The sequence below is a fragment of the Diachasmimorpha longicaudata genome, chromosome 2 (assembly GCF_034640455.1).
Source record: "Diachasmimorpha longicaudata isolate KC_UGA_2023 chromosome 2, iyDiaLong2, whole genome shotgun sequence".
Lineage (NCBI taxonomy): Eukaryota > Metazoa > Arthropoda > Insecta > Hymenoptera > Braconidae > Diachasmimorpha > Diachasmimorpha longicaudata.
In genome coordinates, this window is record NC_087226.1 from 8336534 (window position 1) to 8359552 (window position 23019).

General features: G+C 37.5%; 4 protein-coding genes across 5 annotated transcripts in view; all 4 read left to right on the forward strand.

Moving 5' to 3' along the window:
• The window catches only part of LOC135159843 (uncharacterized), a 131050-nt gene extending 116579 nt beyond the window's left edge, over window positions 1-14471 (forward strand). The window contains exons 6-8 of the mRNA XM_064115934.1: window positions 10353-10579; window positions 10872-11004; window positions 13306-14471. Of these exons, the coding sequence (XP_063972004.1) occupies window positions 10353-10579; window positions 10872-11004; window positions 13306-13477 (532 nt within the window). The 3' untranslated portion in view covers window positions 13478-14471. The remainder of the gene's footprint in view (window positions 1-10352; window positions 10580-10871; window positions 11005-13305) is intronic.
• On the forward strand, window positions 600-6112 carry LOC135159844 (uncharacterized). The gene is made up of 10 exons (XM_064115935.1): window positions 600-1127; window positions 2620-2761; window positions 2861-3693; window positions 3763-3852; window positions 4399-4461; window positions 4932-4997; window positions 5475-5516; window positions 5592-5663; window positions 5710-5813; window positions 5917-6112. Exons 3-10 carry the CDS (start codon window positions 3610-3612, stop codon window positions 6062-6064), a joined length of 669 nt encoding a protein of 222 aa, XP_063972005.1. The 5' UTR covers window positions 600-1127; window positions 2620-2761; window positions 2861-3609; the 3' UTR covers window positions 6065-6112.
• Window positions 14472-16392: 1921 nt separating the features above from the next.
• LOC135159860 (uncharacterized) lies at window positions 16393-19186 on the forward strand. 2 transcript variants are annotated; one of them, XM_064115956.1, is made up of 5 exons: window positions 16393-16545; window positions 16934-17185; window positions 17582-17780; window positions 18762-18925; window positions 19005-19186. In XM_064115956.1, exons 2-4 carry the CDS (start codon window positions 16999-17001, stop codon window positions 18895-18897), a joined length of 522 nt encoding a protein of 173 aa, XP_063972026.1. In that variant the 5' UTR covers window positions 16393-16545; window positions 16934-16998; the 3' UTR covers window positions 18898-18925; window positions 19005-19186. The 2 variants fall into 2 exon arrangements, with proteins under 2 accessions (XP_063972026.1, XP_063972027.1); XM_064115957.1 differs by having other exon boundaries at window positions 19009-19186.
• A 188-nt stretch (window positions 19187-19374) lies between these two features.
• On the forward strand, window positions 19375-22252 carry LOC135159859 (uncharacterized). The gene is made up of 6 exons (XM_064115955.1): window positions 19375-20417; window positions 20550-20709; window positions 21179-21444; window positions 21516-21715; window positions 21859-22109; window positions 22190-22252. The coding sequence occupies exons 1-6, from the start codon at window positions 20206-20208 to the stop codon at window positions 22190-22192; spliced, it is 1092 nt and encodes a 363-aa protein (XP_063972025.1). The 5' UTR covers window positions 19375-20205; the 3' UTR covers window positions 22193-22252.
• The last annotated feature ends 767 nt before the right edge of the window (window positions 22253-23019 follow it).

Genomic DNA, 23019 nt, shown 5'->3' on the forward strand with positions numbered 1-23019 from the left:
GGAGACTTAATTATCTAATTAATTAACCTCAATCAGAACGATGAGTAATTTCGCGGTTCGGTGGCGCCTTTGGTAACTCACGAAACGAAGAGAAGGACTTCTTCTTGTCACACTGTGACTGGTTAGGGTGAATTACGCTTGGCTTCACAGCAAATCGATTATGTCGTGCACCAGTGTGAGAGACTTCTCGATTGTGGCATGCGTTCTCTCACTCTAACCAGGGGAATCCCATGCAGTGTCTCTTCCTCTGGATTTTTTTTCACCGCGAGCTATACAGGATGAGGCGGATCATCGACCGCTTGTACTCTTATCTTGTGTCTAGTTCTTTGAGGATGACAACTCCTGAAAGAATATACATCGTGTTCCGGTAGTGGGGAAAAGTTTCGAGCAGTTTATCCGGTGTCTCTTCGTGTTAGCATCAAATTTGATGAGATTTATCGGGGGGTTTTTTATTGAAAGGTAAGTGAATGTTCTTCTGAAAATGTTCATGAGTTAGGGGGATTTACTCGATGGGTGAAAAGAATAGATAAAGTTTTTTTCATGAGTAAATTTTCATATTAATATGCGACTTTTTTTACTCTCAAGCCTTGATGTTCTTTTTGAAAATAACTGGAAACATTTTCATTGAATAATATTTTTCATTCTTTGTTCCTATTTTTTCAATTTTTAATAATAACCACGAGATATTCCTCGTGTTCATGTTTGCATAAATATTGATTTTAGATTAATGAAAACCCAAACGATAGACAAGTTGATTTCTAATGTATCATGTTCCAAATGCAATTATTATTGATGATATATTTTAATATTCCCTCCCCCAACGAGAAACATTGAATAGGCGTACCATCCTGAATGTCACTGGCATATTTGATGCGTCGAGTGTTGAAGGGATCACGAAAAAAAACTTATTTTCTATAAACAACTAGAGAACAATCTCCACCATCGGCTCATTCACTCGAAATTTCCCTAATTTCCGAAGTATGTTTTTCCAGTTGATTCTCACCCTATTTATTTTGCTCAGCATTGAGGGGACAGGAGGGATGGGGTCATGCAATGTCTCCAGTCTGGCCACGCATGGAGTGACGAGTGGGCCAAAGTTTTAAGCTCGGTTTAACCCTGGCCCCAAGGTATGTTTAGGTAACTTCGTATTTAGTTAGTCAACCCTGGCCGCGAGGCGATGTGGGAAATGACAAGTGGCGAGTGTATACGTAGAGAGGAGGAGATGTATATCTCTGGAGCTCTCTACACTCGAAAATGCTTCCAATGAGACACACCGGGTATTATCGATCCACTCTACCCCAACCCCCTGTCACCGCCTTTCATGTGCTAATCGCTGTTTATTCGATCGAATCGTAATGTCTTTCGGCCCTCGGCTGTGTGAATATTTGTAAATTATGACATCTGTGATTAGTCATTTACTGGAGAGGACGTGTATACTCGTTTGAGTTTGAGATGCCTCTTTCATGTTATTCAAATTTCACAGAGTGAATTGTGCGGTGAATTCTAATAACCATATGGAAAGAAATTCGAAAAAATGTCGAACGTTTGGCCCCACAAATGAGGCACAAGCTATAAACCTCCCATAATTTAATCGAAAAAAGAATGAGAACTATGACCTCGTCGATTTTTGCAAGAATGTACGACAATAATTCTGCGGATACCAGAAAGATGTGTTAATTGCGTTGAAATCCGTATCACTAAATCCCGTTTAAAATACAATTTTAATATTATGAAAGAGTTGTCTCGTTTCGCCAATAATAATTGACGCCAGCATAAAAAATGAAGCGCAAACTTTGCCGCACGTGACCGCCTCTTCCATAATATCGCAGTATATACACCCGATAATGCGATAACCCCGGGGTGGCCTCCGGGTGTGGACGATGGCATCGCCAGAAGCTCCCGAGATTAAGCCTCGTAAAATTATAAAGTTCCGCAAGGAGTAGCCGGGGTTTTTTGGTTTTATACACACAACTACCGGCATTGGTATATCCAGTGAAATTGCCAGACGACGCTCGTTGAGACACGCGTATAAGCGACGCTGAATTACTTTACGAGACACTATCGGGTCGTGCTTTGAATCCTTACGGCCACAGTACAGACAAAGTCCGATAGTTATTGTCTACATATCTGCGGGAAATATTTTGATGATTTTTGATGATGGAGAGTAAAATTACCATTAAGTACTTCAAGAGGTACACACATACTCACAAGAGGAAAAAAATTATTTTTTCTAAATATCCATTTACTTCCGGGAAATATTTATTTTTTCAAAAGTGTGTTTCACCGGTGAAAATTTAAGTCTACGATGTACTAGGTGGAATGGAATAAGAGTCATGGAAAGGCAAGATGCAAAGACACGCACCGATCACGTGCCAGAACCTATGAGATTTCGCCATTTTTGTAGACTCATAGTGATAACCATCAAATCATACCGTATACATTTTTTTGTATTTCATTAATAATCTCGAAGAATAGAGCTGTCCTCGAATCCCTTTCTAAATCGACTCTGTCAAATTCATTAATTTCGATGATATCATATATCCATATGAACTATGTCTACACACGAACGTCCTTCAATTTTTTTCCGGATATCGATGCCCCTTATTTTCATGGGGATAGAATAAATATTCACTGGTGGCTGGGAAATTAAGCCTTCAAACGATTCGCCTATTCAAGGGGGCCTTGGAAACCTTCACATATGAATTATCCGTCACTTCCTCGTCCATAGTTCATCTCGAGAATTATTTAAAGAATCGTGAAGGTAAATATTACCTATGTGACGAGAAAAAAATCGTCTTCGATGGTGTTTCTAAAAGAGGAAAACTTTTGGTTTAACTATATAAATTTATTCTCAATGCAGAAATTCAACTGAGTAGTTGCATTCAGAAATGGACATTCAACAGAGTGTTCTTCATGAACGATTGGCTCAGAGCCATGGAAGTGCTCGAATATAGCCCACAACCCCTGGCATTCACGAAATAACTGCAACAGCAAACACGTACGGTCTTCAAGTGCCTTGCCCCGGGGCGTGTTTTCGTTGACACTAGGTGTGCACAGCGCCAGATGCTATTACCCTGAGGATTTCCATCGTCGATAACTCCACACGAAAAAAAAAGTTGGGGAAAAATTACCAAACAGAACAAGTAATGGGGATTTCCACTATTTTTGCACCTCAAATAACCGAAAATGTGGGAGATTGAGAGTGAATTTTACTCTGAAATTTACCTCAATCAACAATTTAAAACTCAAAGACGATAAATGTCCGGGTTATAATCGCATTTACTCTTCCATTTGCTCATGAAAACTAATTTTTTGATAACAACTTTGCATCAATTTATTGAGCAAATAATTTGATACTTGAATAATGAAAAATAATGATTGAATCACCACGGGCTATCTCTCGTCAAAGGGAAAAATGAATTCGTTTGCATTTCAAACAACTTAGCGCCAAATTCACGAATTAACTGTCACGGTGTTTACCCTGTCAGCCCACAAATTGTTCCCGAGTATCTCCTATCAACAGTACAAACGGAATTCCGGTGGATCATAAGCAGTATTCCATGAATTTTATAGTCGTTTATTCTCGCTAATGGATCGCCCGATGTCATCATGTATTCCCAGAGGCAGTACTATTTTTCACGATTCGCAAAGTCACATCCAATACTCAAACTCGTTAACATTTATGACAGACAGGTTAGACGAATTTCTCTTTTTCGCACGTTGAATTATCATTTTTCCCCGTCATTTTTTTTCATTTTTCAGTCATTCGTCAGAGAATGGATTTTCGATAATATTTACGTGTGTATTTTGACATACATCGTGTTTTTCGGAGCTCTGTGGTATGCAAATAAGGTATGTGTCAAAATAATATATTGTTTTGCATTGATGTTAAAATATTTTTACTTTATGAATGACTAATTGCAACAGTTTTATTTTGCGAGAAGTACAAGTGATGAAAAATTTCATTTTTAAAAACATTTTTTGCTCATTTGCTGCAAATTGTTTTCTCAAAGTTTAATTAACGAAAATCAGCCTGGGATGTCAGTGGTGAAAAAAATGTTCGTAGATTGGCAGGGGAAAGGTTATGTCATGTTTTAGATAATTTAGTTTGTATTATATAATGAGAAATTTCATTAAAAAAACCTACAGAATTTGCTGTGTAATTGTCTTGCTTTTTTAATTAGTTTTCAGCCGCATGTATTGAAAAATTTCGTAGTTATTTACCTCAATGGAGATTAACACGAATAAAAATAATGTTGGGATTATTATTTCAAATGAAATGAAGGAAAATCCTGTGGGAAATTCAATATAATTGTCTAGCGAATTTGCTAGGTTTTTCTATTATATTTTTTTGTGCATGGCTGATCCTACTCTTTAATCAAAACTTTCTCTGGCCAGGTAATCAAGCGCATCGAAGAGTCTAATGAAAGAATGCTGGAAGTAGTAGCGGAGAACAGAGAAGTGAGTGGCTCTCTTCCTCCTGCGATTAATTCTGATAGCTCCTCAGTATGAACGACTATCATTTTCAATTTATAAACGGTCACGCTAAATCATGCCTATTACTCAACATTTTTCCTTCGCATCACCATCCACATTAACATGATCGAGTGGTCAAGCAGTAATCAATTACTTCTGGGATATTATCCAAACAAACATGAAAATATGACGTATTGAATATGAATACGATTATTAAATCGTTCGTTTTCCACACGCGGAGAGAAATTTCCACTAAAAATTCTAGTTCGAGCATTGGAAAAAATCAAAATATTTAATCCACGAAGAGACACATTAAATAAAAATTACGTATTTTTTTGTAGCGTTTTTCCTAGTCAGATCTGTAGTTGGTAAATGAACTTGAGTTCCATCATTTTCACTGAATATTTATTTCCGTGGATTAATGCAATTTTTAACAGGCGACCATATTTTTCTAGAAACTCGATGACGTTATGGCACTGAAAAATAAGAGACAGGAGTACGAAGAAGTTGTAATGAAAGTGGTAAGTTGTGAAGCACTTTGGGTCATTCGATGAAATTTCTCCTGTAAAAAATTATATTACCAATGTCGTTCCGGTAACAGGCTGGACAGCAGAGATTATATTGCGGCTATAAAATTTACCTCAATCCTTTCTATCATGAACAAATCGAATAATTAAGTTAATTGAATAGCCGTGAAATACGGGGGAAAAGAAATTGCCCTCTAACAATTCGCATTTCATAATTATCAAGTCTCAGGATTTTGGGTTGACGACGAATACAGCGAGACTTTTTATCTGCCCGTCGGTTCGATTTCGGTGTTCAAATACAAAAAATGAATTTCAACACATAATAACGATGATGATATGACGTAGTATTTTTATTGGTGTTTAGAAACGTCGAATGTTTAAACGAATGTAACTTCATGTTTTTAGTTACGTGCAGATGTCAATAACCTGCTGCATAAAAATTTAATGAGTTTGGTAATGCTCTCTTTACAGAAAGGAGCCCAAAGAATCACTTCAAAGCACCTCGAGGCCGAGGTAATTAACATTATTTCAATTGCCTTGAATTTTTTACCATAAATTTCTCGCACTAATTCCCGGATTTGTTTCAAGATTGAAAAATTGCAGAGTGAGTGCTCGGAAATGACTGAGAGACTAACTGCATTGGAGAAACTCCTGGACAAAGTAAAGTTAAAGGAATTAAAATTATGATAATTAAGTAAAATATTAGGTAAATTACAGAAGTGGAGGAGTCGAACGGTTGGAACCCCTGGGGGATTCGGGGGGGTTCAATGCCTCCAGGAAGACGCCCCGGCATCGTTTGAGGATGCCAAGGTAATTCAATCTCGATGCTCGGAGCCATCTGCATATCGATTTCGGGGAATTGGAATGTTCAATTTCTTGGGATTTTATGTTGTCATTGTTTTTTGGGGTGTAGGTGCTCGAGCCGTCGTTCCCGCCTCGGTCGCCGCCTAAGAGAAAATATGGGCTCTCTGTCAGTAGACAGACGAAGGGACGACTCCAGTAATGCTTCTGATGAAAATTCTTCTTGTGCATCGATACAATATACCTCATCTTACAAATAATTTTAGAATTTAGTAATTTAAAAAAATTTTGTAGGTCTCTTTGTAACATTTTCCAAAAATCATTTCAATAAATTGAGAAATCTCAGGTTTTCGGGAATATTTAAAAATAAACACAAATTATGTTCATAAATATTATTACCAAATGTTTCCACATGAAATCTCTGAGAGCTAAAAATTTTCTATCCGTCGTTGATAATAAATAATAAGCAGCTACCAAAATAATTTTAGTGATAGTGTAATTTGAATGACATTAATGCTTCAAGTCATTTCCACGCAATTTAATTTCCAAAAAGAGTGTTCCTCATTGTCACTCAACTTATGCTCCACGACTGCACTGCCAAATATAGGCATCTGCGTGTGTTAATGTCAAGAGCACTCGACCCATAAAAAAAACATTCTGACCATTTGCTTTCCATATTATGTCCGTAGTATCAAAATACCTGTGAGCTGCGATGAGCAGTGAAGAACGTCATCGTTGTGCAAGAGAATATTAACGGAATGAATTTCGTTTAATTGAATGACTTCAACATTGAAAAATCAAATAAACATTGTAAAATTTTTCCCTGGATTGATGAAGACAGAAGTGGCCTTCTCAGCAGCCTAGACCTAGAAAATCCACGAACTCATAGCTCTCATACATATTTATTCACATTCTGGTTATAAAAAACTAAGGAATTCTATAAAATTGTCTGGAGTTAACGATCATAACATCGGATTTTAGGTTATTTATTTCATTCTAAACCCATTACATATTTAATTTATATTAGTGGCGTCTACATAATCCTGTTACATGAAAAATAAGTGGAAAGTTACATGATTTATTCAATATGAACCTGGTAGAAATTGTACAAAATTGAACAGTAAAATTGCAGTACAAACAGAGAGAATTCCACTCAGACCTTTGATCGAAATTTTCATAAGTGCGATTTATCTCAAGGTTAATCGCAGGGGTTATTTTTTTGCAGTGACATTCCATTATTTATTAATGAAATAAAAATGGAGGAGCCGCAAAAAAAGGTCTGCCTCGAAAAAATTCATTAACTGCAAAACAGAACTGCTGCAACAGTCTCCCTGTTAATCATTGACAATTCCCAAGGTTTGAAATTACCATAGGGGGAAAAAATTTCATCAAAATATACAAATAAACACAGAGTACTAATTGCCTCCGATTTCACGTGGCTATCCCCTGCTCACGCACAGCCTTGATGCACGATTATAGTTCAGCAATGTCTGCAAGGTGAACCAGTTGCATTGATCCTCTGGACTCCACCGGAAAATAATACCGAGAAAATTAAAATAGCAAGAACAAAAGTCGTCTGCAACATTCACATCCGAAAAAATCATCACAAAATTTAAAAACCATTAAGAATTCACTGGAACAGAATGCAACACTTGTAAGTGAACCGCGATAAGTATTTTAAACCCTCGAAACACATCTCATTCCCCGTCTAATTCTAATTAAATCTGCTACCAATGTCCTGGATTTTCTCTCAATCTCTGACTTCATCACATCATTTTAGCATCGACTTTCTCCACGTCCATCTCTCGAATGTCAATACGGTAAAAAAATGTGTTCAAAAATTGCTACTGAGGTTTGATAATTTACTACATTCAGTAATTCCAGCAAATGCTTTACCGTTGGCCTTTAGCTTCTCAAAAATGCTTATTCAAGATCTAATAAACCACAATATTGCCAAATGTTTACTTCAATTATTTCAATGTTTATTAGAAAGTTGAATATAAATTTTAGAGGGAAACTAGCATTTGAAGAAGTAAAAATTCTGTAATTTATGGACTACGTTTTCATTTCCTTTAAACATCTGGCATTTATGAGCGTATGGCTCGTGCCATACGTTTGGAAATATGTCAACATTTGGCTCGTGCGACAACCCTCCCACGATTCAAAAAGCCCTTTTCTCACAAGTACTAAACGATTTGTCTCATTCCGCTAACTCTTTAGTCCTGGCTTTTCATAACCAATTCATTAACCAAAAATTCCCAGTGAATCTCACACTGTTATGGGAATAATTATTCTATTTATCCAATTGACGTCAGAAGCAGAATAATTTTTGTTTTAGAACAACAAAAGACACTTCTTAAATTAAAATCCTTTGTCTCACATGACCTTCCTCAAGAGTGTTAATTTTTTAGTAACCGTATGTTTCCTCATACATTTCCTCTTCTGTCACTGTACTATTAAAAAAGTGCAGAACCCGGTTTTGACTCGTGTAATATGAAAAAAACGCATTAGCTCATGATAAACCAACGCACGTTCAAACTATCGAGGTTCTACCTGTACTTTCACTGGTCTCGGTCCTCCACCAGTAGTGAACTCAACGCCCGGCGCAATTTTCGAGCTGTTCACAGTCAATCCGCAGAGCCAGTACGGTTCACTACTCCTCACGTTCTCCACTGTTGTTTTCATAAAAATTCATGAGTAAGGAGTTTCAATTTTGTGTTTATCAACTTCTCCTCCAACTGTCTCATTCCATTATCCTCAGTTTTGTTTTGTTCAGTTGTATTTGGCTTCTGTCACTATATTTTTTAAACTCCCGTGGAACCCTTGACCCTCGTGCTTACGTATGCGCCGTATTAATGAGCATTGAGACTCTTTACGTCACCGGCCGGCACTGTTTTGTATTTTTCGTCTTGTTTTTTATTGCCCGCGCGGAGAAACCACACCGACGGGCATATCAGTGTCAACTGTCAGTCGTGATTGCTGACAAATTGAGAACAGGTGACGTCAACTCGGGAAACTCTTCCTCGTCCGAAGATTAAATGGGAAGTTGAAGCATTTGAAAATTTTCTTCCTGTTTGAGCGCGCCAACAGGCCAGTCTTAGCGGATTTATCGGATATTATTTGCATTTTTTTAAAGCCCTTGAGGAGTCGTTGGGTAAAAATCTGGTAAGTTCCTCATATTTTTAGCGATCGATTACTGAGGAGCCTTCGCACGTTCTATCGCGAAGATGTATAGGCGCGATGAAAGTGCGAAACTGGGAAGAGAGCGAAAGTGCAGTCTGTGCGGGCAATGAAGTGTTTTGGATTGAAGGTAACTTCAATCTACTTTGTGAGAGGAAAAATAAAAGTTCGCTATGGATTTCAAACGTGTTTTAGCGCTTCAGACAGGTGAAAGTATCGCGAGTATCGCGGTTTTTGCAGTATATAGTGCGATTTTTTCAATGTTTTCATAATCTCAATTACGCTTTTTTTAAGTCTGTAGAGAAGCGGTTAAAGGAAGTAGATTAACTTATCTTCCAGTCCGCTTTCTAATGAATATCTGGAGAAATACGGGAAGTGGCAGACTTATTATAGTAACTTTTTTTGAAGAAAAAAAAAGTAGGAAAAGCGCTTTAAAGCGTTATAACAAAAAATTTGCTAAAAATTTTTTTGTAAAGGGATGAATAGATTTAATTGGTCTAATCGTGCAATTGATTCGTTCTGAGTCATCATGATTTATCCTCTTAATGTCTGAAACAGGAAGTTTAACATGATCATTTACCAAGTATCAACCCATTAACATCAAAGAATGCACCACGACAATCGTGCAAACAGGATATAAAAGTAATTTTATTGAATTATTTACTTTGGAGAAAAATCAGTGCTGCAAATGGTTTTGTATTGTCTGCGCGCACCACAAAACAAATACTAAAATTACAAAATTTAATATGAAAGTTAGTTTCACCAGAATTTGCTCATTCCACAAACAACAAAGTGCCAGCATACCGGTATAATTTATTTCCGCGAACGGAATGAGTCCCAGTGTTTCAAGCGTAATGCGGAATGAGAGTAATTTGCGAGTGACAGAAACAATGTTTTTTTTGTTTTCGAAAAGGATGACAAGGACTAACAGGATAGTTATACAAGAGAAACCTTTAATTTTAGAGCGCGTAGATTTTCTTTCGCGAGAGATAATATGAAAGGATTTTATTTAAACTAAACAATCTCAAATTAAACATTTGTATTAAGATTTGTATTCACCTAACATCAATGTTCTTCTTATGCAAAGACAATGTTGCCGTTATTCAAACATGTCAAACTGTTCAAACATTTAATTTGCATTGTTGTATGCATCCACTTCAGATGAATGTTTTTTTCAAATGCAAAATAAGTATTTCCGTGTTTCATATAAAGTTGAAACTATTTTACTGTGTACAAACTTTTTTACTGTCGTTCTGATTCACATGAAATGAATGGGTTTTTAACTACAAAAAATGTTTCACTGCTTGAAATAAAAACTTTATTACGGAAGACTGACGATAACCTCGGAAAATAAAATATTAATTTCAGAGTGATTGAGAGATCATCAAAGATGGTGGTTGACACTGGAACCGTCCGTCTGGTCATTTTCATTGGAATGTTTTTGGTTTTTGCTGGTGATTACACAACTCTCATAAACTCTGTTTTCGGGAATGGAATGGTATCGGGAAATTCAACATTTGTGGGTCTCCAGGAGGCTAAAGACGGACATGCAGAGAGGCTGACCATGATGACAGGCGTGAGGGATGACGCCGAAGGTACCCAGACAATTCGTTCTTTTTTTTACTAATTTGTGAAATACTAATGTAGATCAGTAGTCGAGACACGAGCCAAGTGGATTAGTCAATTCCTTGGTGCTCAAGGCTCGCACGTGTCTGAACACAAGGATTAAATAAATTTAATGTAACTAATTCAGTTGAAGTAGGGAAGCAGGTCGTCTCGATTTCAAAGATATGAATTGTAAGATTTTTAAAGAATATGGACTGCTAATTCCTTGATCAATTGAGTTTGTTAATTAAAATGTTTTCTTATCAGGAATTTTAATTCTAGGTGCAACGAGAAAGGCGAAGCTGATGGCGACAATAAAAAATGCGTGTTTACCAAAATTAATTTGCGAATTAACATCTTCGCCGTTTCAAGATCAGCTGAGTGAAATGGAAAAGTCGCTGTTGAATTTAATCAGGTAAATTCAACTGTTGTCTCCTTGAATTAAGCTGCCATGGGAATAGTGAATCCCCGGAAGTAGGAATTAATTAGTCTATCTCATTCGACTCCACGAATTTTTAAAAACTCGACGGCAAATGCGAAAAAACCCCGGCCCTCGAATTTCCCTTGAGAGTCGTTGGGCTCTTGTCATGCAGTTTACCAAGACCACTTTCAACTTCTCGGTATGGTGCATTCACCGGGCACTTTCACGACTTTCGTTCGTAGATCCGTTGACTCGGAATAATGGTTTAGCATTTGCCCTCGACATTGCATATATTCCGCCTTGTTTTACAGGGGGCTGGGTGATATGAAAGTTGTAAATGATCGTCTCTAACAAAGTATAAAAAGTTTTTCGTCCTGCCTTTTTATGGGAACATTTTCGGGAATGTTTATGATCTCACTGCGAAATTCTCTTACTTGATTAGATGGCAAAGTGGTGTAAATACTCGATTTGTCGGATGTTCTTAATTACGAGGAAACTTCGTCGGTGAACCGTCGAGTTCAAGAGGATATTCTATTGGATTTCTATTGAACAGACTATCAGCTATTTTTTTACAACTGTCTTTTATAAAAATTCTCAATGGCAAAAATTCGGCAGAAAAATAAATGGAAGTCCATTCATTCTATTGAGGTATTTTTTATAAATATTTCGGCCTCGTAGTTGTTTACTTTAGAAACTACTTAATGAAAGTATTAGTGACACAAGTAGACCTTTCAAAAGAAATTCAATGAAATTAAATTTACTTTTACAAATTGAATCCCCAAGATGTTTATTCATCAAAAGAATCATTATTTTACAACCGCGCGAATGAATTTGGCAATTACACTCTAACCCACTATTTACCTTTTAAACGAGTGACCCAAAAATTAACAGAGTTGATGTATCTAAAGGTGACTTTTTTTTTAGCACCTAGCCTCGTTATTAGTTCCATGAACTCCCCCAAAGGAGTAAAAAAAATTAGAACCTCGATAGAATAAACGTTTGGCTCCGCCATTCGGCAGTAATTTATGCTTCACTACGAGGACTCCGCCCACTATCACCAAATTAGTAGTATTTTCATTCTGCGGATGATGCCAATATCAGAGCGACTGAATAAGCATGACAAATGTGAAAGCGAAACCCCTAACAAAAAGTAATTATGCAATCAGTGGCCAAGCTGTTCCTGAAAAATGTAACCCACCGGTTTCGTATTTACGATCGCGGTCTCTCACTTTTTGCATAACACACATAACGTGATGCCAATAGCCACTTTCATTTTCATAGATTATCCAACCCGATACTTTCTCCTCTTCTTCACGCAGACTCAACACGTGATGACTCGTTTATTCTTGACCATCGCTGTTGTACGTTCACCTTCAAACATTGCACTGATGTTCCTTTGGCATTTTAACATTTTATTTAAACATTTTCACGTACTTTCTTTGCAATTTTTTTTCAAAATGTCGATTCTGATATTTTGACATTCCTTGACTAGGAGGAAGTATTTGCAAATGAAGACAATTGTGCAATATAATGTTCAAATAATTATGATTCTCATATTTTTGTGAATATCTGTTTTACCACAATTTTCCATTTCGAAGAACGGGTAAATGTTTACGAAAACCTGAAAAAATCATCAAATAATTGAAAAAGTGAATAAAACATGAACAGTAAAAAATTCTCCGCTCAATTTAATTGAAGAATTAGTGAATATTCTCGGGAGAATTGAGCGGAAGAATGAAATGTCGAGCATTGTGAATTTAATGAGGAGCGAAGAGAATGGGTATAATCAAAAGAGTAATCACATTTAACAAGTCGTTGAAAACTTTTCGCAGACAACTTCAAAAGTAAAAGGCAACTCGCCTTGTCCCTGTTTCCGTCTCGAGTTCACATTGAATTCTTTACCCAAGTTTACCACCTTCGTTGAATCTATTGCAATAAACTCGGGGAATTACAGCAACTCGGTCATTCTTTCTTCTCGCTGGGGCGCATGATCTATTACGACAGTACAATGCGAAAAATGTGATTGTTAATCTTAAGAAGATTTGTCATGGCGTATTACAGAGAATTGCAGAAATTTTTTTAACGCTATAAAAAATGAGGTAATATGAACAAATACATTTTTATTATCATGAAATGTCCTCTTCCTATAGACGAAAATTTTATTTATTTGCTCGTCAATTTATTTACATATTTTGATTGATTTTTAGAGCGTAATTGGATTTTTTTAAAGCCGTAGATCATATATTTCTGTTATCAATTACCAATGGCATCTGACAACTATTTTCACGTTTACAGGGACACAAGTCTAACAACAATGGCGGAAGTAGCCTCGAGATATCATTTTGCTGCGCATATGGGTCAACTAATCGCCGGAATCGAGGGTCAAGGCTGTCACAATTTTTATCCAACTTGTCCTCTACCTCGTTCCAGTGTACTCAATATGATGAAGAAGATCAGATTGCGTTGAATTATCATGAACCCGAATACGTCGATCATTAAATTCCGACTGTTATTATCAATTTCAAGTGATTCAGGGGACCAATAAGGGCGCCTCGAGAATTACTTGACATATCTGTGATATCGTGCAAGATTCAGTTCAATCGGAAATCGAAGGATTGAAGGACCGCAATGAGGTTCTGTCTCCATTCTGTTGGCAAAACGTTGCTCGAGGAGACCAGCCTGGCGGTTTCCGCATGTACGAAAAATTTTTGTAGAAAAACTACGTCGATCGATTTCTATTTCTGTCCATTATATCGGTGAAATTATTCTTTTAGTTTTTAGGTGATTCTATAGAGGAATTTTGAATTTTGTGCATTTTTCAATAAAAAATTGGAAATAGGAAGTACTTTATTAAAAAATCCATATATTTGTTTCTAGCAAGACATTCTTTCGAAGAATTCCTGACATAAATTGTCTAAGATTTGCATTTTATTTTCGAAAAAAAATGAACTAAACACTTCGAGCCAAAGAATTTCTATAGAAACTGTTTGAATACAATAAATTATTTTGAAAAATCGGCTTCTATGGATTTTTTAGTAACATATTTCCATCGCACATTCCTATTGGAATAAGAAACATAGACAAGATGCAGAATTTTCTAATGCAAACCATCAGAATCTCAGGAAAGTCTCCATATAATTCTGATAAAATTTTCTAGCGATTTTGTTAGTCATTCTATAAATTTTGTTCGACCGTGTGAGCAACGCTGTAAATACTCCAAAAAATGAGTCGTAGAGCTCCACTTTATTCTAGACATCAGATTATACTGATCAGATGAACTAGAATATCCCTAAATGTAATTAGTTAAGGGTAAATATTATTTTATTGATAAATTCCAGCATCCGTTGATATTCTTTTCACGATTATTATTCACGACTGCTAAGCTTTTTTGTATTATTAGTGTCTAAACACATGTGTTTTACATTTGATAATAAATTTCGTTTTGAAATTTTGTTACTGAATGGGTGTTTATGATTACAATTTCCCCAAAACACGAAACAACTCGAGAGAATTATTTTATTGTACTATTTTTTATTGGTATTGCAAGAAGTTTTGGCCTTCCCTTAAGATGACAATTTAGTAAGTATTAACCCCCGGCAATCTAATTGAAGTACATTCCTCGTCAACATGAGGGATTTTGGATGAAAATAGTCAGACATGTCTGACAGGGCACAGTAAAATTATCTGCAAAAATGATTTCATTTGATTCCTTTCATTACAATTGAATAATAACAATTAACAACGGTATATTAGATCATATTTATTTATTCAATTTCACTTTGGAGCACGGGTAAACTTCTCGCAAAAAATATGTTACACCTTATTCGAAATGAGACATTATTTGATACACAAATGTTCAAATAGAAGATTCTCCTCATGAAGTCATGCCACTTGACTATTGAACGCACCAATCAAATGCCAGATGTCATTCTCCCGAATAAATCCATAAAATCCCGGCAATATAGCGATGCTACGCTATCACATCAGAGAATCACAATCACGTTTCCCTCAATACCATCCAATCCAACTGGTCTTATAACCCGTAATAGATGTCATGATCACTGAGAGACCCTCAGTTGAATTATCGTAGGTTCAAATCAATGTCAGAGTGTCTGCTATTTCATCTCCCCCACCCACCCCCCGGAAATTGAATGACCGACGATTTTCATCAGTTGTTACTGATGCTCACACAGTGGAATAGCTCCAACTCCTTGGGACCAAGTAAACTGTCCTTCATAATTGAGAAAGTTTGATGTACACGAGTTGTGTCTCGTGGAGGGTTGAAAAGACTTTTCTCTCCAATTTCTGGATGAGGGTGAAATGTTTGGGTGGACATTTTGAAACATTTTGAGACTCGTCTGCCAGGCATTGGCACGCCAATGACTTTTCTTGGTCGTTCTTACCGATAACAATGGAACGGGGTTGGGAGAAACAACAACTATAGCTATGTCATTAGGAATAACTGTGAATGCTGCGGAGCTCAACTCTAAGGAGTAAATGGGACGTGGAGAATTGCTGAGGATATCTTTCGGGGATGGCTTTGTTATCGTTTTTGTATTATTTTATTTTTTTGTTCTAGCGAAGTTCTGATGCAGTTTTTTTCACGGTTGAATTTAATACTTTGGAAATATTTATGGAATTATGTCACAATATAATTATGATATTATTAAACATAAATTTTCTGGTGGTGAGTGGACTTGGGGAAAATTCTTTTACTTTATGATCAACAATATTGGCGAAAGTTGGTAAGGAATTTCATAAGATTGTAATGAAAATCATCAATCGACTCATCAATGCGACACATATTTCATTCTAATCAAGCAATCAAGATGGAAAGTAAATGCCACCATAACCAGCACCATCAACGTATTATGAAATGTCAAGAAGTCTTCGGGCATGGTAATCAGGGATGTGACAATACTTTCAATACTCTATTTTTCCGAGTGAAGTGGGGCATGACGAATCACACGCAGATATTTCCCAACAGGTTTTCCTAATGAGAGCAATTATAATATCTCACCTCGTAAAATGATAGCTTTGCAATTTACACTGCACTGCACAGAAAAATAAAATTATTTCTCTGGATTAAATTCATATCCTTCAAACAAAAATTCGATAAAGAACGTACTTTAGCGGAGATCTTATGCCCATAAACTTTATGTCTAATGAATACATTTGCTGCTCAGTTTATGTACCTTATGTCTGTATGTTGGAGTTTATTTGAATAATTATTGATTATGAACAGCTTTCCCTCAATTTGATTTGATTAAGTCGACGTGCCGCTTATCACGTCCCTTAAGGATCAATGTTGCAATTGTCAATTCGTACGTTGTGCTCTGTATAAATTCACCGGCATTATCCCCCAGTGGTCGACGAGTGGGGCAAGCCCGAACACTTTCTCTCCTGGAAATGAGCGTGGTCAGAACCGCTAGGTAACATTTTCGAGCCAACCAGTTTTTATCAGTCAGCCGACATTGTCGTCGGGATTCAAAGGCCTTCCAGTCTGCTGGATCGAGCGCTTTTACTGTTTTCTAAGTACGTATTTAGGTTCTGTGCATTATCATCAAAATTATCGGCTATTCTTATTCATAACTCAACAGTGGACTGAATTATTATACAACTCTTTGGTGTTGGGCATTTAATATTCAATTTTGGCCTATGAGTAAGTGAAATTAATGGGAGTTCAGCGAAATTGAAATTTCGGGAGAAGCAAGAAACACAGGAAATTTGTGGAATTTTTTTTAATTCGAGGATTTAATATTTAATTTTATAATAGGGTCAAATGAAATTGAGGATAATTGTACAAAATAACAATTGTAATATTACTAATTATTGAATAATGACCGCAAAATTTGACGAATATTTTCCATCTTAGTTTAAAACCCTCGCGCAATTAGGTCCCATAAAATTCGGATTGTTTCAGTTTAATGAACTCATCACTGTCACACCTCTGGAAACGGCTATTCATTAGATTACTCTCGTAAAAAAATGCAGTTGTCATGGGTGTGCGCCCTTCTCCTCGGCTGTTTCCTTGCACTTGGCCACGTGACATCAGCCCCTAGCCCCCAGGAGCCAGCGTTTGAATTGCCAGTGCAATTGGTCGGATTTCCCGTGATAATCGCCGCTGTCAGGATAACCAATTTTGTCAAGAAACTTGCCTACTCTGTGAATCCACGTAAGTCTAATATTCCAGTGGGGTATTGCGTTAGCGTCCGATGTGCTACGGTAGGAAACAACAGTTTCCACAGTGCATGTAACATGTTGGCGGCGAAAGGGAAAGCTAGAATTATTATCGTCATCGGAGAGTGCTGCGGAAGCCAAGGATTTTTAGTTGATGGTTACATTGAAGTGATTTGTTTTTTTTTTTAATCGAAAAGTCGATCATATTAGTGGATAAATCCATTGATTCAGTTGATTGGTTATTCCCCCAAATACGTCTGGAGAAAAGACGCCCGATTTCGTTAAATTAGAAATTATTATAGTGGAAAATATCGAAAGGGTCCAGATCACAATAAATAATTGATAAATTTTCAGTTGATATTTTATACGAAATACTGTTATATTATTACAGAGACGTATACCAGTCGTTTGAAGAGGTCCCTTCCCGAAACTTCTCCAGAAATATTTGATGTAATACAAGTGGAGAAGAAATTAGTCTCTGAAATGGGTGAGAATGTCTGTATTTATGAGAAAATATGCGCTAGCCACGCAGAAATTACGCTGAAACAAGGGCAGATCCAGGAGAATCTCGATTGGGAAGAGATTTTCAGGTAATCAAACAACTAATTACACCATTCGTTATTTAAAAATGCTATTCTAACCGTGTGAAGTGTAGTCAGACGTCTCAATATGGATCAGCGCCGTTGCGTCTGACCCCTCCCGTAACTGATCCACTAATCGCGGTTCGGTGCCATTCCCTCGCGTATGACGAGGAAAATCCACAAACCCATTCGGTTGTCGACAAAGAAAATATTATAATATTACCCTCGCCATAATGATACCTCGCTCTACTCGTTTGCAACATTCTTCTTGCATCATCGAACCAGTATAACTGACAAACTCGGCAATAAGAGCAGCTCACCAAGTTCACAGGGCAACGTAAAGCTCCCCGAGTGCGCTATTACATGCTACAGGTGATTTCTATAGATTGTCACGCCCTGTTACGAAACATTGTAGTTGGCTGTGATACGATGAGTACAGAATCAATGATGTATGAAGGCACCTCCGTCAATTGAACTTGCCAGGATCCTCTAATTACTCAAAGAGAATTTACATCAAAAGGATCTTTTGGGTTGAAAAGCGGATTATTGCGCACTATCAAGGTTCTTGTTATTAACATTAGCCATTCAAGGGCATTTTAATCTCTTGAGGGTACTTCAACCCAAAATTGTGGCGATAGTGAGTCAATCTTGAAGGGAGAAAATACCGTAGAATTTTTTTGAAACTTCGCTAGGTTCGTTCCTGATTTTTTTTTCACCTGAGATAGACTTACGCGGGACAAATATATTCTCCCTGTTATTTAGGACGTAAAGCTTACACTAAATTCTCCTGTAATGCAACTGGCGACGATAGTCTTAATGGCCTGTCGCACGTGCCCTAATGCATCTCCCTGATAACTCCACAGTTTCTTGTCAAGCACTCGAACCAGTCTATTCAGCTACCGTTTCTTTCACATCCCAAAGTGCCTTTATCTCGATCCCCCGATGAGACGTGTCAAAGCTCATCAAAGCCATGATTTTTTAATTTTCCAGTCAGTACAAGGCGTCACCGGATCCTATGAAGGAAAACTACTTGCTCAGTGTTTTCTTGGGGGACATTGTTGGTAGCCCGAGGTTGTGTCATCAACTTGCTAAACGTCGGGCCTGTGAGCAGGCACTCACCGACTGAAGGGAAAGTGATGACACATGATGATGATGTGAGTCCTTCTGAGGAGTTATTTAGATCGGAGTATTCTAAAGGTCTAGGATTAATGAGCATATATCTTGTGTTGATAGATAGTCATGCAGCTCTCTAGGCGATAGGTGGAGAAACTTCCGTGAATGTGCTATAGACAGAACATGTAAATAATTCTCGGTGAAATATTTTAGATTGAATTTTGTAGTGATATAACTCAGGTGTGTTATGTGTTAATGTTAAATATGAAATTGTGGTGGAATAAATGTGTTCTCTTGTTGAACATTGTCTTGATATTGTTAGTGTACAATTAAAAAACGTATTTAGGGCAAAAAATATGATTGTTTAGATTTAAATAGGGGCAGAGTGGGCTCAGAAATTTACACTAGGGATTGGAAACGATTTTTAGAGAATGTTAATCAGTTGCATAACTATATGTTATTGTAGATGCTTTGAAAAATTTCGTTTCAATCTTTTGTAACACATTCTGACCTTTTCAATCTTCAGAAGTTCCATTAAAATTCCGTAAGAAATTATATCTCTGTGAATGAGCTGTAAGGATTAGTCAACTTTGATTTTGAGAAATATTTCAAAAATATGGATAAAAGACGGGATTTTTTAAGAACCATTCATAAGAGGGAATGAATTGCTTTTTCAAATCGTATATTTCCTAAATCTAATTTACGATTCTGTAGTAGGAGATTTGAAGGGACGAGTAATAAAACCCTTGCGAAATTTTTTTTAATGTTTGATCACAGCGGTAACTGACTTAATACTCTTCAATTCTTGCTACGAACCGATAAGTAAAAATAAATAAAAATTTACTTTGTGAATACTAGTCAAGACTCTCAACCAATCTCCAATAAACCCCTCCAATAAAAATTTCATAACACACTCTGACATCAGCGAAAAAAAAAAACTAGAATTTAACCGGCAAAGTCTGGTAGAAATGTAGGTTGAAAGAGGCAGAGAGAGTTTGAGAATTGAGGCTCAACGACCCACGCCTCACCAACTGTGACTGTAGTGTGTCAAAGAAGTTCCCGGACGATCAGTTGCGAAGCACCTTTCACAGAGTACAGAGGGAAATACCATTCATTTACCCATCCTTACGCCATTAAAACGTCTCGCCACTTGTCAGATTCATTCCAATCTGTCGTTGCACAATTTCATCAGTTGATTGGAGTTGATGAGGAGTTTCAGTGTTTTCAGAGAAGTGATGTGAGGATTTTCGAGGTGGTAAAGTGGGAGCTGTTTAGTTTGGAATTGGGGATCAAATTGTGGAGTGAGAAGTCGGACGTTAACATGCCCACATCACTGAGTTCAGTGTCCCACTGCTCTCGAAGGAAAGTGACGAAACCCGGGAAGAGCAGCCTTGTCCTGGTTGTTCCGTTGTTACTGGGTCTCAAGAGCGAGGCAGTCACGAGTACCGTTCAAGTTCAATGGAATCCCCGTGAATGTTCTCAATGCGATTTTCAGACTCAGGATGGGACTCACCGGGTCTCGGACCTACTGAGGTATTATTTACCACGAAACCGTGATTTTGATGATCAATTCATTAAGGTTGGTCACATGATTTCCGAGATTATTATTTTGTTTATGACACCAATCACGATTTAAGGTTTTGATTCATCCTTTGTTTCTGAAAGCTGCATGAACGATTTGGCATCACAAATGATGGGCCAGAGATTGTCCAGGCGAACCAATGAGGAAAATAGAATCCTTCCAGCATTGCGGAGGTCGGACCCTTACGGATATGCTCGATATCCACCGCATCCGGACTGGCAAGACTACAGGCCTAATTCTGTGGTAAAGATTAAGAATCAATCAAAATAATAGTTCATTTGAGTGCTGTTTACTCATAGGTTGTAGAACTGGGATTTCGTAAGTTTCACTTTCCACCAGATATATGGAAATCGCCCACAAGACGGGTTTATATTCACGATTGAAAGGGGCCACTTGTTATCAAAGATCATTAATACTTTCTTCAATAAATGGAAAAACATGTTTTTAATTCCATTCGTTTTATTCAATACTGCGTTATTTCAATCGAAGACTTTTTTCATTCTCCTCAATATGTATAATTGAACGTTAAATAATGACTAAAAGCTTATGAAACTGTTGAAATTATTGACAATTAATATCTTTCATTTGGCAGAATTCGATTAAGTCTGTATTTTTTTAAAAGACCCTCACGCAACTTTATGAAACAATCAATGATTATGGAACTTTAAAACCATAGATCTAACATATCAATTAAAACTGATATGTTATCTAGTACCGAGACTCCTTGTACCCGAGTGTTCTCCCATCACCACACCGATATCCACCAGCAATACCACCGGGCTATCCCCTCGAACCCACCTCGAATTACAGTCCCGGAATTTTGGGTGTCAACTTGCTCGATGCACTGGTCTCCATATCACAATACGACGATCGTAAATGCGTTCCCAGAATTCTCTGCGAGGTTGCCACTGGTGTCGTACCCCGCAATTCCGAGTACAAGCAGAGTTACGGGGGTTTCGCTATGAACTCCCTCGTCAGGTCAGTTGAGTCTGAATTAATTGCACCCATGGGACTTCGGAATTCCATCAAGTTGATGATTTTTTTTGCAGTTTGTTGACAGCTTTCGACGCCGGAGGATCGCCACTCCTGACCTTTGGTAAATCCGCTTTGATGGGATATACCAACAGAGGTAATCCAGATGTCTGCTATCGGCAGTATCCACGATGCCCTAGGGAACCTAGTGCTGTTGTTGATTATCTCAACAATCATAATGGTGGATTTTTCAGATTTTTCAGAAATAGAAATTCAGGTGAATTCAAATAACAAATTAATTAATTCTTTACTTTCTCTGGTTTCTATCCGAGTCATTCGATCTTTTAGGTCATTTCTTCCTTGAACGATTTCTAAAGTATATAGAAATTTCATAAAATTGGTTTTCATCTCCTATCAAAGGTCTCGACTATAGGGCTGCTGTTAATCAACGACCAGCACCTCCTCCAGGCATATCTGGCCCTGAGTCTGATCGCAAAGGTACGGGTAGTCTGACGATCGACAGCCCATCACATAATCCCAGTGATGTAACTCCCTATGAGGGCATCCTTCCCGAAAGTGGTCAGACGAAGGGAGTTGTTTTCCCTGGATCTTCAGCCAAGAGGAAATCCAAGTTATCAAATTCCAGAGGCAAAATCAACTTCTTTCCTCAAGTAATTACACCATATTTTTATTTTCGAACCAATCAACACCCTCAATCCTTCATTTTTTAACATCAATAATTTTATTTCAGTGAAGAGTCGCAGAAAAAAATAACTCTTGAGGAGATATTTAAAAAAATGCATTAAAGAATAAAGTATTTATTAATAAGAAAAGACTTAAAATTTGATTACCTCCCCCAGGCACTTTGTGTGCACCAGAGCCCTTGAAAAGTAGCTGCGTCTCGTGGGAAAGTTGTCCCTTTACGTCGAAGAGAAAAACTTTTTACCCCTTAATCCACTTCCCCAGTCACCTTAAGATACTTGTCACCCTGGGACCATCTATTCAATCCTAAAATGCATCCAAAGAAAGACGATCTTTTCTTCACCATCAGCAAGACCTCATTCAAGTCTCATTGTTGTGGAGATTGAATCCCCAGTTCGGTGTTTTCACTTCTTTGAATGGAATTGGCTTCTGAGCCTGTTTCAATGCACCAGGTGGTACTCCATCGACTCACCCATGGGCTGCAGCAGGTGGCAATAGGCTCAGGTCCCACGAAGCGAATATCTAGAGCGAGGGACCCTCGCAAGGTGCCACAGTTACGTGGAGATGCCTTGTGTATTGTCACAAAGCGATGCACCAAGTGCACACGACGTGTCAAATACACTCAGAGATCCAATTGCGGGCTCTATTATCGGATGTATTAAGCGGCTGGGAATAATTAGGGTTGCGAAGGGGGTGATAATTAGTCGGCAATTCATGATTTTTCCGAAAACAATTAATGGGAATTTCGTAATCGTTTATCGAAGGTTGAGCGAAGGGTGTTTTATCTCTTCTCTTAGCCTCCAGGAATAGATAAGAGTTCATATCGTCATTCACATTTTACTTTCAATGTGTTTGTGCCAACCCTCGAGTTTCTCTCGG